Source organism: Hibiscus syriacus, unplaced genomic scaffold, assembly GCF_006381635.1.
Source record: "Hibiscus syriacus cultivar Baekdansim isolate YM2019G1 unplaced genomic scaffold, ASM638163v2 tig00116989_pilon, whole genome shotgun sequence".
NCBI lineage: Eukaryota > Viridiplantae > Streptophyta > Magnoliopsida > Malvales > Malvaceae > Hibiscus > Hibiscus syriacus.
This window is the reverse complement of record NW_024063508.1, coordinates 2,383,500-2,398,804: the sequence shown is the minus strand read 5'-3', so window position 1 is coordinate 2,398,804 and position 15,305 is coordinate 2,383,500. Positions and strand designations below refer to the sequence as shown.

The following is a 15,305-nucleotide window of genomic DNA, read 5'->3' as shown; positions in this document are numbered from 1 at the left end:
CAGAACAGTAGCAGAGCTACCCTTGTGTGCCATAACAGCAACACGGAAATCTTCGACTATGGAAGCATCCTTGAACTTCAATGCAAACGTAGACAGCCCTTCTATCTCTTCCCCAGTACTATTCATGCAAGCAAAAGTGATACCTTTCTTATCCATAATTGTCAGCTAAAAACGGATTGGATTGGTCTCGGTTGACTTGGACTCTGCTGCATATCAAGAGCATAAGAATAATTAAAGCATGTCCTAGCACCAGTACTTACATAAAAAAAAAAAAGACAATCGCAAATGGCAAGTCAGGATAGACCAGATCTAAGGGAGAATTTCAGCTTCTGTCGCTTTAGGGGAATTTTCAGGTGTCTTCAGAACAGTAGCAGAGCTACCCTTGTGTGCCATAACAGCAACACGGAAATCTTCGACTATGGAAGCATCCTTGAACTTCAATGCAAACGTAGACAGCCCTTCTATCTCTTCCCCAGTACTATTCATGCAAGCAAAAGTGATACCTTTCTTATCCATAATTGTCAGCTTCATATCCGGGTAAAGACCTGCATTTAGAATCAATCTAAAATTTCCTCTAGCTCTCATGAGCAACCTTGCTCTTTCAGCCTCAGTTGTCGAGACATTCACCTTAAGTTCTCCCTTCCCGCGCTCTTTCCAGCCTCCATCTATAAATTCAAACAGCACAGAATCAGCCAAGAATACAACTTTCTCATTCTCTTCTCCAGTCTCAACCGGAACCTCCTGCATGGCAGGAAAACCACTTCCCTCACTCTTGGAAACAATTGAGGTCCCTGATGTGTTGAAGAAGGAAGAGTTCCCATTTGCCGAAAGACCAAAGCCAAATGAACCTGTACCACCATCCTTTGTAGTAGATCCAAAGGAAAATGTAGTAGTAGAAAATCCAGTGCCAGCGAGTCCTGTGAAGGCATTCTGGTTACTAGAAAGCTGTTGGAATGAACTCAACGATGCACCTTCTGCAGCTGAATCTGCATTTTCACTATGAGCTTTGTTATCAGCATTTGCAATCCTGTCATCTTTCTTATCTTCATCCTTGGTATTGACACCTCCAGTTGGTTTTTCATCATTGGCATCCTTTTGAGTTTCTTCTTTTACAACATCACTGCTCCTATCCTCAGCACTTTCCTTATCAGCAACAGTATCTGAAACTGGCTCATCCTTCTTACTTTCCAACTGCTTAATATTGTCATTTGCATGCTCAGGTCCTGTTTCATCAGTTTTTTTCTCTGACTGCTGATTATTTCCATCTTCACTCTTTTCAGATTTGTTAATTTCATTTTCATCAGAAACCTCTTTCTCACTGGAAATTGGTGCGGCAGCTGTAACCTGAGCGGTGGTTGCGCCAGATTCAAGGGCTGCACTAGGTGCAGCAGGAGCAACAGTTTGTCCAGAAGGGGGGACTAAGCAAATCCCAGAAAAAGGGTTGGGTGAGGCAGTTGAAGTTTGATTTCTGCGAACTTTGAGTATTCGCCTGTTTGCCAAAACTTCTTCACTGGCTCTTTTAAATGTTCCAGTCTCTTGTTCAGGAGAATCTTCTTCATCATCAAGCCCAAGGTTATCCCGAGTAATCTCTCTTCCAGCAGCCCTCTTCTTTGAAGGCGGAAGGACATTTTCTGCATCCCCCATTGCAGCAAGAAGCCAATAAACTGAAACTCGAGGATCTTTTTTGTTCAATCTAGGATATCTGAAGATCATCTGAAATGTTACATCCAATGAAATTATCAAATTATAGTTTCTCACTATACCATAAAAGTGGACAGCAAGAGATGTGTAGGAATGGTTGCAAGAACATAGAACACAAGTTCACCTAAAATTATGTGGCAGCTACAGATATTTACCAATAAACAGACAACCTATGCCCAGATTTCAGTAAAAATATCATTAAAACATATGAATGGACTATAGACCATCAATCAATCATAAAATAGAACACTAAGACAATCATTTATTCAAAAGAAAATAAACTTTTTTGAGCAAATATCAATGTATGAAGAGCACAAAATGGAAATAATCACCAATCAAATGGAAAGAATATATTCAGATAACTAACAACTTTTTAATAAGCAAATAAGCAAGCTATGGGGAAATGCAAGAATTCACTAGCTGAGTCTGCATCAACCCACTGAATTTTAAGAGCAGCAAAAGTTCAAGTAAATAATAATATATCCTACCCTAGTTGATCATATTAGAACAAACAGAAGCATCATTGTGCAGAGACTATGAACAAAATAATGATTCATAATACACTAACTGCATAATCTGTAAACACCGAGCACACTCATAAGTTTCACACTTTATCAACTCAGCAAATATTGTATGGTTTATCTATAAGGCTGACTGATTCCTGCAATAAAAACCAATGTCCTCACTGCAGGGAAGAACACTCTAGCATAGATACAGGTACATCTAGTGCAATCTTTCTACAACTTAATTCCAATGAACAGGCAATTTGCCTTCTAGAACAGTTTGTTACTCATCACTGACAGCATACAACAATCCCTCGCTAATGTTGCCACCATATGGTAGTATACCATATTTAACTAGAGAAAACATTGAACCAGAAATGAAATAGGCACTAAATTAAGATGGAAGGGGGAAATAAAAGCAACCCCCTTTCCCAAAACAGAAATCATGATATATGTTTTTATGTAAAGAAACAGGCTTTTTGCAACCTAAACTCCATGATGATATCAAATTGCATCTTTCCACTATCGTAAAAAAGAAATTGTCAGCACAGTAAACCCTTAAGCGTGAAGCAGTAATATTCAAACTAATAGACAAGTTAAGTGCCCAATAAATCTTCAACAAATACCCTTTCTTCAACTTACATTCATATAAAACAGAAAACCATATAAGAGAAAAGAATGAAGTAATCCTTGATCAATTTAATACCCAGTGTCGTCCACTTATGAAATTTTATATGCGTTTTACTTTTTATTCTTCAGCTTAGAATTAAGAATTACATTTTCCCTCAAACTACTTATCATCTATAAAAACACCCAAAATCTATAAAATAAAATGGAAAAGAAAACATGATAGAATCCATATGATAACAATCAAAGGGGCATATAAAAAAGAATTAAACAATGAATATTTAAGCATAATATGAAAATGACAATCTTTCAGCTAAAGCAAAGAAAACAAAAATTAAAAGGGTTAGCTTCATATATTATCGCTATTTTATTTCGTTTACAAAATCTAACAGAACAGGAATCTGACGTTTAACAAGATATGGGAATTCAATAATATCGCATAAATGAAAAAAAAAAGTACTAGGCAGACCTCATTTCGTAAAGCCAGAAACCGAGAAATTTAAGAAATATACAATTACAAAAAGAAGAAATCAAAAAAAAGGACCAAAAATAAAAATACAAGAGATTCAAGATTTAGATAACAAATAAGAGACTTACAAAAGGAGCAGAGGCAAAACCCTAGTGATAGAGAGAGAGACGAGAGAGATCCGAAGGGAGATTTAAAAAAAAATAATAATGAAATGAAATATATAATGATGTTGGATTGGAAATGCCACCTTCCGTCCCTGCCTCGGAGGGTTTTTATATTTATTTTTTCCTTTTTTGTTTTCACATTTTGCAAAAACAAAATCCATTTTATATCACTATATTGATTTATTATTATTACTAGATTTATTATATAATTGATTTATTATTGATTTTTTAATTTACATAAAAAATCTATGGTTTACTATATTTATCATTCTAATATATCAAAGGAATTGTTATATTAATTTAAATATAAAGTATACAAATGATTATTCAATTATATTAAAAATAATATTTTTAATTACAAAATTTTTAAAAGTTATCAAATGAATATTTATTTTTTAATTTTTTTAAAATATACATTATATTGTCAATTATAATTAAGAAAACGATATGATATTTAAATTAATAAATGGTATCTTATTTTGTCTCTTAACTATAGTTACAATTTTATTTTTATTTTTAAAATTTTTTAAATAATAATTTTAAAAAATATAAATATTTTATAATTTAATTTTGTTAAGATATACTTTGACGATGATTTTATTATCATTTTTGTTCTATATTGATGATGTGCTCATTATTGGTTATATTACTTTTAAATTGACAAGTAAGATTAGAATAAATATTTGAGGTCAATAAACTAAATTTTTGGCATTAGGTTGACACTCGCTAGAAATGATAAGAAATTATGATTCATAATAGAAGTATAGTGACAAACTACTTCAAAGATTCAACATGAACAAAGCTAAAATGGTGAATATTCTCTTTACCACATACATTAAATTAAATATCAAACATAGTTCTTCTACAGGAGTACATACATAAAGTTCTCTACACTTCATCTATGGGTAATTTGATGTATGAAATGGCATGCATGAGAACAAACATGTCTTACTTTGTTGGTACTGTTAGGTATGACTCATAAATATATCGGTAAAGAGGACAGAGGATAGAGTGGAGTGAGCGAAGAGAACGCAGCGAACATCATCTGTCCTTACAAAGAAAGTCTCGTAGTGGGGAATACGATTATGTGGGTTGGGGGTGCGGGGGCGCAGAATCAAAGTATAGTGTCGAATAGGTAGGTGTAACTGTTGAGTTCTATGGTGGCGAACTCAATGGAGTGAGTTATAGTGATCCTGCAAATGTGAAAAAATATATTAGACGTGCTCAATTGGGTGAAATTTTTGAATTAGATCGTGCTACTTTGAAATCCGATGGTGTTTTCTGTAGCAGTCCGAGGGGTTGGTTTACTTTTGGGCATGCTTCGTTTTCTTTTCTTTTCTTCTTCGCACACATTTGGCATGGTGCTAGAACCATGTTTAGAGATGTTTTTACCGGTATTGATCCAGATTTGGATGCTCAAGTAGAATTTGGAGCATTCCAAAAACTTGGAGATCCAACTACAAGAAGACAAGTAGTCTGATGCAAGATTGCTTTGTTATTTTTCGCTTCTATTTTCTATTTGTGATTTGACATAGGGTATTGGAAAAATCTTGATTAAAATCGCTGCCTTTTCTTTTTCTTTCTTTATTTTATTCGAGAGATGATTCCAAATAAAAGGTACGGAAGCTATTATTGTAAACCACGATCAAATTTATGAAAGCATTGGTTTATACATTCCTCTTAGTATTTACTCTAGGGATAATTTTTTTCGCTATCTTTTTTCGAGATCTGCCTAAAGTTCCAACTAAAAAATGAAATAATTTTTCATTACTTCAATCAGTCCCCGTATTCCTCGAATGGATCTCTTAATTGTTGAGAGGGTTGCCCAAAGGCAGTATATAAGGCATACCCAGTAAAACTTACAAGTAAACCAGATATAGAGATGGCGACTATGGTTGTTGTTTCCATTATTATATAATTTCAAGATCACAATAAATCTATGATAAGATCGTTTATTTATAGCAGAATGATATAAAAAGTTAACAGATCTCACTGAATACAAAATAAGATTTATGGCTACACAAACCGGTGAGGGTAGTTCTAGATCTGGTCCAAGATGAACTGTTATGGGGGATTTTTTGAAACCTTTGAATTCAGATATGGTAAGGTAGCCCTGGATGGGGAACAACTCTTTTGATGTGTGTCACAATGGCTTTATTTATGATATTCTTATCTATTATTTTGGAGATTTATAATTCTTCTGTTTTACTGGATGGAATTTCACTGAATTAGATTCATAAGAACCACGAAGCCTCGCTTTTCAATAGAAAAAGTGAAACTTTTAGTTCTCGGATTTTTTAGCCCATTCTATTTCGGTAGTTCGACCGCGAAATTTATTTGTTTATGTATTTCCAGAATATGAGTGTGTGACTTGTTATAATTTATCCTATTGATAGTACAGAAAATAGGTCTGTCATCTTGATCGAGAGAGTTTTATCCCGTCAGATAGTCATTCTAGTATCTGGAGCACGGAATATATGAAATGGATCACAAAGTATTTAAACTAGGATTCATACTTACTATTCAAACCTCGTGACCGGACTCAAAAAATGCAAACAAAGAAGGAGTTACATATTTATAAATATAAATCGAAATATTTTTTATTCTTTCAAACTCTCATTTAGTTTATACTTTTTTTGATCAAAGGACAAACCTTTCTTTTATTTGTAATTTTATTTATTATATTCATTGAATAAGCGATGATCCTCTGGTTCTTACTCAAAGAATCTTTGGACTTAGTTTGAAGGTTTTATTGAATCATCGCGGTTCTGGTATGAATCTGAAGTTTCAATTGATTCATAGGGTCTTAACAAGAGAATTCCTACCAAAAATAAAGTAAAGAAAACAAGAATAAAGCCACATTCCATAAAATAACAAATCAAAGCAAAGAAGAAGAAATAAGTAGGTAAATAGAAGATTCAAGAGGCCTGTAACGATCAACATAAAGACGAATGTGGCAACTTGATTTTTTGGCATTATAATTACAACTACAAAAAAGAGCTTTCAGATTTTTACTCTTTTTTTTCTTCAAATAAAAAGATTAAGAAGTTTCAAACTCTCTATTCCATATCCGTTTCAGCTATTACTTGTATTACTTTGGTGTTTTTGTTTGAGTTGTACCATTTTTGTTTGAGCTTTACGAGATGAAATTCTCATATACGGTTCTCATGGGGGAGTCCTCTTGGTTTACCTATCTCAATAAAGTCTATGATTGGTTCGAATAAGGCCTCGAGATTCAGGCGATTGTAGATGATATAACTAGTAAATATGTTCCTCTTCATGTTAACATATTTTATTGTCTAGGAGGATTTACAATTACTTGTTTTTTGGTACAAGTAGCTACAAGATTTTCAATGACTTTTTACTATCATCCAACTGTTACTGAGGATTTTGTTTCTGTTCAATACATAATGACTGAAGCTAACTTTGGTTGGTTAATTCGATCAGTTCATCGATGGTAGGCAAGTATGATGGTCTTAATGATGATCCTACATGTATTTCGTGTCTATCTCACTGGTGGTTTTAAAAAACCTCGCAAATTAACTTGGGTTACAGGCGTGGTTCTAGCTATGTTGACCGCATCTTTTGGCATAACAGGTTATTCCTTACCTCAGGACCAAATTGGTTATTGGGCAGTCAAAATCGTAACAGACGTTTCGGAAGCTATTCCGGTAATAGGGTCGCCTTTGGTAGAGTTATTGCGTGGAAGTGCTAGTGTGGGACAATCCATTTTGACCCATTTTTATAGTTTACATACTTTTGTATTACCTCTTCTTACTACTGTATTTATGTTAATGCATTTCCTAATGATACGTAAGCAAGGCATTTCTGGTCCTTTATAGAGAATATAGACCCTTTAGAGAGAATACAGACCATAGCTATATTGTAACCAATAATTTCTCTTATTACTTGGGGGAGGAATAATAATATTTTATTGCTACAAATATGGATTATTGAAAAAAAAATAAGACATGTATTTGGATATTTCCTTTCAACTCCATAATATTCTATATTTATTTGATATGACATGAATAGTTGAAGGTAATTTCTGAAGAGAAAATGGATTATGGGAGCGTGTGACTTGAACTATTGATTAGGCCGTGCAGAAATATGCCTTTATCTGCTACATTGGAATTCACAACAAAATGTGTCTTTGTTTCAACCATCGTGTAATCCCTATACAAAGGATAGGTTGGTTCGCTTGAAGAGAATCTTTCTATGATCAGACCTGACGATATTGTGTATAAACAGGGCTTCGTATGATCCAGTAGAATAAGTGATTTGGCAAAACCCAAATTAGATTTTAGTTATTTTTTTACTTTCTTATCTTAATAGTATGAAAATGCATTCATTTCTTCTGCATCGACCTGATTTTATTATACTATCGGAGTGAAACAAAGGATCTAAAGAATAGCCAAAGGCTAGACTATATTAGTAACAAGTAAATCCTTTGTATGTAAAAAATCTCGATATTTTTTTTTTGGATAAAGGTGAATCGCAAGGCCTAAGACGACCCAGAAAGCACTTGATCACGATCAACTTTGTACGCCTACTTGGGTATTGAGCATTTACCTGTAAAAATGGAATTCCATGGAATGTATAGCTGCAACTTCGTAAAATGGAATTGGATAACTTTTTCTTACATAGGGAATCATTCATATATGTGGGGATAACATATAGATTTATTTTATAGGTATACGTTTGTATCCATTTTATTCGATTGACTTTTGCTTGAGCCGAATGATGAAAAATTATCATGTCCGGTTCCTTCGGGAGATGAATTTAGAAAAATTCACCTATCTTAATAACAAAAAAAAACTGACTTGAACGTTCATGTATTAAGAGCTAAATTAGCTAAATATTTTTCCAGTAGTAATTCTTGGTACTATTGCTTGTAACGTGGGCTTAATGGTTCTAGAACCTTCAATGATTGGTGAACCCGCGGACCCATTTGCAACTCCTTTGGAAATATTACCTGAATGGTATTTCTTTCTTGTATTTCAAATACTTCGTACAGTACCTAACAAGTTATTGGGTGTTCTTTTAATGGTTTCAATACCCGCGGGATTATTAACAGTACCTTTTTTGGAAAATGTTAATAAATTCCAAAATCCATTTTGTCGTCCAGTAGCGACAACTGTGTTTTTGATTGGTACTGTAGTAGCCCTTTAGTTGGGTATCGGAGCAACATTACCGATTGATAAATACCTAAATTTAGGTCTTTTTTTAAAATTGATTCAATAAAAAAATATTATGATGTATGTATCTAGGGAGTAGTCACTTCAAAGCCAAAGTGAATTCTCCCTAGATATATTTATTCAATTCTGGTCCAAATCTAATGATTGTGCTGAAGGTTCAAAATCCATTTTCATTTTTTTTTACTTTAGAAAAAAAATGAAATAAATCCAATGGATTAAATGTGGATTAAATGGATTATAAATTTTTGTAAATAAATTTCGATAATGCTTTTCTACTTTTTTTTCTAGAATGCCCAATATTTGTTTTACATCTTCTATGCGAAAGTGTTCAATTTTCATAAGGTCCTCTCGACTGTTATTGAAAAGGTCCAATAATGTATGTATATTGGACTTTTTGAGACAATTATAGATCCTGGGGGACAGTTTTGATTGGTCAATAAAAATAGATTTCAATGCTATTTCTTTTTTCTTAGTTTAGCTAATCTATCATCAAACGGAAAAAAGGTAAAGTAATGTTGTCTTGATTGTTTTCTAAATGTAAGTTTTCTTTTTCCGAATGTAGAAAAGGAATAAATAAATAAATCAAATAATGAGAGGCTTCGTGAAGTGCTTCTTTCGGAGTTAAACTTCCATTTGTCCATAATTCTAGAAAAGTATCTCCTGTTTTTCATTATCATTCCCAATACAATGAATACTATGATTCGCATTTAGAACATACATGAATACAACATCTATAGGACAACTTCTGTCGTGAAAGTTCTTTGGCGTTTTTATACCGTATCCTCTATTTCTCTCGATTTGTAATCCAATACACAAATCAATTGGTTCGGTTAGGCTGGCTATATGCTGTGTATTATCAACGATTTCCACAAAAGGTGGTAAGATGATGTCTTGAGCAGTTACATATCTGGGACCTTTGGAACAAATAAAGGCGTTATGAGTTTCATACAAATTACCTCTCAATACATTTTCTTTCAAATTCATGAAAATTTCATGGACTGATTCTTGAATACCTACTATGGTAAAATATTCGTGTGGTATTTTCTCAGATTTTGCACGTGTAATGCATGTTCCTTCTATTTCTCCAAGTAAATCTCTTCGCATCACAATGCCTATTGTGCCGGCTTGGCCTTTCATAAGTGGAGACAGAATAAAGCGCCCATAATAAAGACGCCCATAATAAAGACGCTTACTATATGTTCTTGATTCAACGCACTTCTACTGTAGCGTCCGAGAAGAGACTTTTACTTTTTCTCGAACCATAGTAATATTATTTGATCAGATTATTGAATCATTTATTTATCTTAAAATCTCTTTAGTGTTTATTTCTACACACATATTTTTTAGGGGGTCTATTTCCATTATATGGCATAAGGGTTACATCTCGTATGAAACTTAATAGTATACCACTTCTACGAATAACTCGTAATGTTGCATCTCTTCTAAGACTAGGACCCTTTATCATAACTTCTGCTCGTTGTATACCTTGGTCTACTACTGTTCAAATAGCATTTCCCGCTGCGGTTTGAGCAGCAAAAGGGGTCCCCCTTCTTGCACCTTTGAATACACAAGTACCGACGGAAGACCAAGAAATTACCCGACCCCGTACATCTGTAACAGTAACAATGGTTTTATTGAAACTTGCTTGAACATGAATAACTCCTTTTGGTATTCTATGTGCGCTTTTCCGTGCACTATTGCACCCAGTCCTACGTGAACCAACTTTTGGTATAGGTTTTGCCATATTTTATCATTTCATAAAGATAAGTCAGAGATATATGGATATATCCATTTCATTTCAAAATAGATCTTCTATTTTTATTTGTTTATCGCTTTCTTTAAGATTAGTTTCTTTTCTTTAAGGAGTTCTTTTTGGACTAGAAAGATTATCATTGTTTTTGTTTATGTCTCGGGTTAAAACAAATTATGATAATTCATCCCCTCCTACAGATTAGTCAACATTTTTCTCAAATTTTACGAACGAAAACTCTTATTTTCATAGTTGTTATTCCTTAAAAGTTTTCTGAATCCACTTATTGGAAGAAAATAAGTTTCTTGAAATTTTTGAACCTTGAATTGGATCCCCCCGAAAGGAATCTTGAAGTTGAAAAAACTACCTAATCGTTCGAATCCTTGTTGCGGAGTCTATAAGTTATACGCCCTTTGATTGAATCATAAGAACTTACTTCACTTTTGTTGACTCTATCCCACGTTGGTATACGTACAAAACTCTCCTGAAACATATCCTAGAATCATATCTTCATTATCTAAAGGAATTTGGAATGGGAGCGATTCACTAATTAAACCTCCATGAATCCATTTTTTGTTCTTTTTAAAACTTCCTTAACGTATCAACTACGGTAGGGCAAGAGGAGTTATATTAGATAACCCATGTTTTTTTTCATAAATGGAAAGTTTTAGATACAATTCGTATATCGGCCACATTACTATATATAACACAAAATTTCTCCACTGATTCCTTCTAGTCGAGCCTCCCGGTCTGTCATTATACCCCGAGAAGTAGAAAGAATTACAATCCCCATCCCACCTAAAATTCTATGAATTTGTTGATAGTTATAATAGATTCGTTGACCCAGTCGACTTATCCGTCGTAAATTTAAAATAGTTCTATGTGGTCTTTTCATATTCCCTCTATGTTGTAGAGCTAAAACCAAAAAATATTTGTTACGCTCCTGATGTTTCCTTACGTTATCAATAGAACATTCTCGTAAAAGTATTTTGAGGATGTTTTCAGTGATGTTAGTAGATCTTATTTGAATTGTTCATTTTCTATTCATGTCAGCATTTCGTATAGAGGTTATTATGTCAGCAATAGTGTCCTTACCCATTGTAAACTAAAATTATTCTTGCTCCCAAATTTTGATATAACAAACGTATTCTTTTTTTTTTTTTACTTTTTTACTTAGTAAAGGTAAATACGTGAGGCACAACCTACTAATTAATCTATGTCATTTAAATACTCTAATTTAAATACTATAACTATATTAGGGTCTCGTCTTGTAATACCTCAGGGTATGTCTTTACTCTTGGTAGAGGGCCTATTTGTTGGAAGTCTACCGTTCAATCTGTTGTGGTATTATCTACAACTGAAGTTGAATACATGGCAGTGGCTGAAGCTGCAAAAGAAGCTTTATGGTACAATGTTAATTTTTGTAAAATGTACCAAGTTTATTTATTATAAAAGGAGATGTAACCAAAACCTATGAGACATTGAATAAAAATTCTAGCGTCGCCTAAGGCACCGAGGACGTAAGCACATTGTTTAACCTCGTTAAAATTCTTGTGTTCTTTTTATTTTCTTTACCCGATTATTCAACAATTGGTATAAGATGTCAGGTGCCAAATTCGAAGTTGTGAAATTCGATGGTCAGGGTAACTTCGGATTATGGCAAACAAGGGTGAAGGATCTGTTAATGCAGCAAGGGATCCTGAAGGCTTTGCGACCTACAAAGCCGACTTCGATGGAGGAGGAAGACTGGGAAGAATTACAGCAGCGAGCAGCAAGAACCATACGATTATGTTTGGTGGATGAGGTCATGTATCACGTCATGCATTTTTTCATCTCCAGATGAAATTTAGAAGAAGTTGGAAAGTCAGGTTATATCCAAATCCTTAACGATTAAATTGTATCTAAAACAACAGTTGTATGGGCTGAAGATGCAGGATAATCATGATTTGGTGCAACACGTGAATGTCTTCAATCAAATCGTTTCTGATTTGGCTCGACTTGATGTGAAAAGTGAGAATAAAGACAAAGCGACTGATGAGACGCGTGATGACTCATCCAAGTCTGTGAATGTGGTCGAGGATGACAATTATGATTGCAGTAAGGGTAATATGCTCTCTATTTCAACCAGTCAACTGACAGATGCTTGGATTCTTGATTCCGTATGTTCTTATCACATCACTCCAAATAGGGAATGGTTTTCAACATACAGGTCGGTTAATTTTAGTTCTATTTATTTTGGTGATGATCGATGTTGCAATATTGTTGGTATTGGTGATGTCAGAATTAAGATGTATGATGGTTCTGTTTGGACGTTGTGTGGTGTTCGGAATATCTTAGATTTGAAAAAGAATTTGATTTCTTTGATCACTTTGCACAAGAATGGTTTTATCCCTAAGGCTAATGAGGATAGGGAAACCATTCGGATTGTTAAAGGAGCTTTGACTGTGATGAAAGGAAAGATGACTGCAGGGAATATTTACAGATTATTAGGGAGTACCGTTGTAGGTGGAATTCATTCTGTTGAGTCATGTGATGATTCTAGCAAACTGTGGCATATGCGTCTTGCTCATCTTAGTGAATGTGGTATAGTTGAATTACATAAAAGAATTATGTTGCATGGTGTTAAAAACTGTAAGCTCGATTTTTGCAAGTATTATGTTATTGGTAAACTGCCTAAAGTTCGTTTCAAGACTAGGAAGCACACAACTGAAGGGATTCTTGATTATGTGCATTATGATGTGTGGGGGCCTTCCACGACATCTTCTTTGGGTGGATCTAGGTATTATGTTACTTTTATTGATGATTTTTCACGGAAAGTTTGGGTGTATTTTTTGAAATAGAAGTCTAACCTTTTTTAGAAGTTCAAGCTGTGGAAAGCTCAGGTAGAAAAACAAACAAGACGAAAAATCAAGTGTTTATAGTCTGAAAATGGTACAGAGTACACAGATTCACTGTTTCTAAACTTTTGTAAGGAGCATGAGATTAAGAGGCAATTTACAGTGTGCAAGACACCACAACAGAATGGTGTTGTGGAACGGATGAACAGGTCGTTGAATGAAAGAACCAGATGTTTACGGTTGAATGCGGGACTTCCCAAACAATTCTGGGCTGAGCCTATTAACATGGCGTGTTATCTTATCAATAGATCGCCAAGGGCATCATTGGCTGGGAAAGTTACTGAAGAGGTATGGACTGGTCATGATGTTACTTTTGATAGCATACGGATTTTTATTTATCCTACTTATGTGCATGTATCTGCTGATGAGAGATCTAAACTTGATGCAAAATCAAAGGAGTGCATTTTTCTAGGTTACAAGACAGGTGTCAAAGGATTCAAGTTATAGGATCTAGTTGTGAAGAAAATTGTGATAATTAGAGATGTTGTTTTTTATGAACAACCCATATTATAGCAGAAGAAAGACACGATAGTGGTGGATTTCGAGTAGTTTCTAGTTGAGAAAACAGAAACTTCTCAACCGACTTCTGGTGGTTCCACTATGGTTGATTTGTAGGATTATAGTCTTGTCTGCTATAGGGTGACACGGACGAATATATAGCCTTCGAACAGATTGGGTTTCGAAGACATGGTCTCTTTTGCACTTACTGTTAGTAGTGATGATCCGGTTACTTTTCATGATGCTGTTACTAGCCAGAAAAATGATAAGTGGATGGCTGTCATGGTTGAGGAGATTGAGTCTTTGAATCATAATCGTACATGGGAGTTAGTTCGCCTTCCCGAGGGTAAGAAGCCTATTGGTCGCAAATGGGTGTATAAGAAGAAACCAGCAGTAACAGAAAAAGAGAGGGAGAAGTTCAAGGGTCGTTTGGTAGCAAAGGGGTTTTCACAGAAAAAAGGAGTTGATTATGATGAAATTTTTCTCCTGTGGTCAGGCACACTTCAATCCGAGCAGTACTTGCATTGGTGGATAATTGGGATTTGTATTTAGAGCAGATGGATGTTAAAACTGCTTTTTTGCATTGTGATGTAGAGGAGCAAATCTACATGCAGCAGCTTGAAGGTTTCACTCAACCTGGAAATGAGCATTTAGTTTGCAGATTGAAGAAATCTTTGCACGGGTTAAAACAGTCTCCGAGACAATGGTACAAATGGTTTGATTCCTATATGATCAAGATTGGCTACAAGAGATGTGAGTATGATTGTTGTGTCTATGTTAAGAGCCTTGATGATGGTTCTTTTATTTTTCTGTTACTGTATGTTGATGATATGTTAATTGCTGCGAAGAACATGGATGATGTTATCAGTTTGAAAACTTTATTGAGTCAGGAATTTGATATGAAAGATTTAGGTGCTGCAAAGAAAATTCTTAGAATGGAAATTTGTAGGGACAGAGACTCAAGGAAACTATGGCTATCTCAACGGGGTTATGTTGAGAAAATGCTAAAAAGGTTTGCGATGAGCAACGCAAAACCAGTGAGCACTCCATTGGTGAATCGTTTTAAGCTCTCATCAGAACACTGCCCTAAGACATATAAAGAAACTCAAGATATGTCAAAGGTTCCGTATTCTAATGCTGTTGGCTGCCTGATGTATGCAATGGTTTGTACTAGTCCTGATTTAGCTCATGATGTTAGTCAAGTTTGTAAGCACGTGTCTAAAACTGGTAAGCAACATTAGAAAGCAATCAAGTGGATCCTTAGGTACTTAAAGTTTAATGTGGGACATGGAATTATTTTTGGTAGTAATCGGGATAATCCTTTGGTTGTAGGATATGTGGATTCAGACTATGCGGCTGACTTGGATAATAGAAGATCTACGACAGGGTATGTATTTACTCTTGGTGGAGGGCCTATTTGTTAGAAGTCTACTGTTCAATTTGTTGTGGCATTATCTACAACTAAAGTTGAATACATAGCAGTGGCTGAAGCTGCAAA

General features: G+C 34.6%; 1 protein-coding gene across 1 annotated transcript; it reads right to left on the bottom strand.

The window, feature by feature from the left end:
* Window positions 1-309: 309 nt before the first annotated feature.
* LOC120193218 (nuclear pore complex protein NUP50A-like) lies at window positions 310-3,512 on the bottom strand. Its single transcript, XM_039195774.1, has 3 exons — window positions 3,434-3,512; window positions 2,151-2,156; window positions 310-1,711 (listed from the first exon to the last, which is right to left on the bottom strand). The coding sequence occupies exon 3, from the start codon at window positions 1,642-1,644 to the stop codon at window positions 310-312; it is 1,335 nt and encodes a 444-aa protein (XP_039051705.1). The 5' UTR covers window positions 1,645-1,711; window positions 2,151-2,156; window positions 3,434-3,512.
* Window positions 3,513-15,305: the final 11,793 nt, after the last annotated feature.

Excerpts from the sequence above, each read along its gene's own strand:
- LOC120193218 (XM_039195774.1), bottom strand. The coding sequence starts at position 1,644 with ATGGGGGATGCAGAAAATGTCCTTCCGCCTTCAAAGAAGAGGGCTGCT.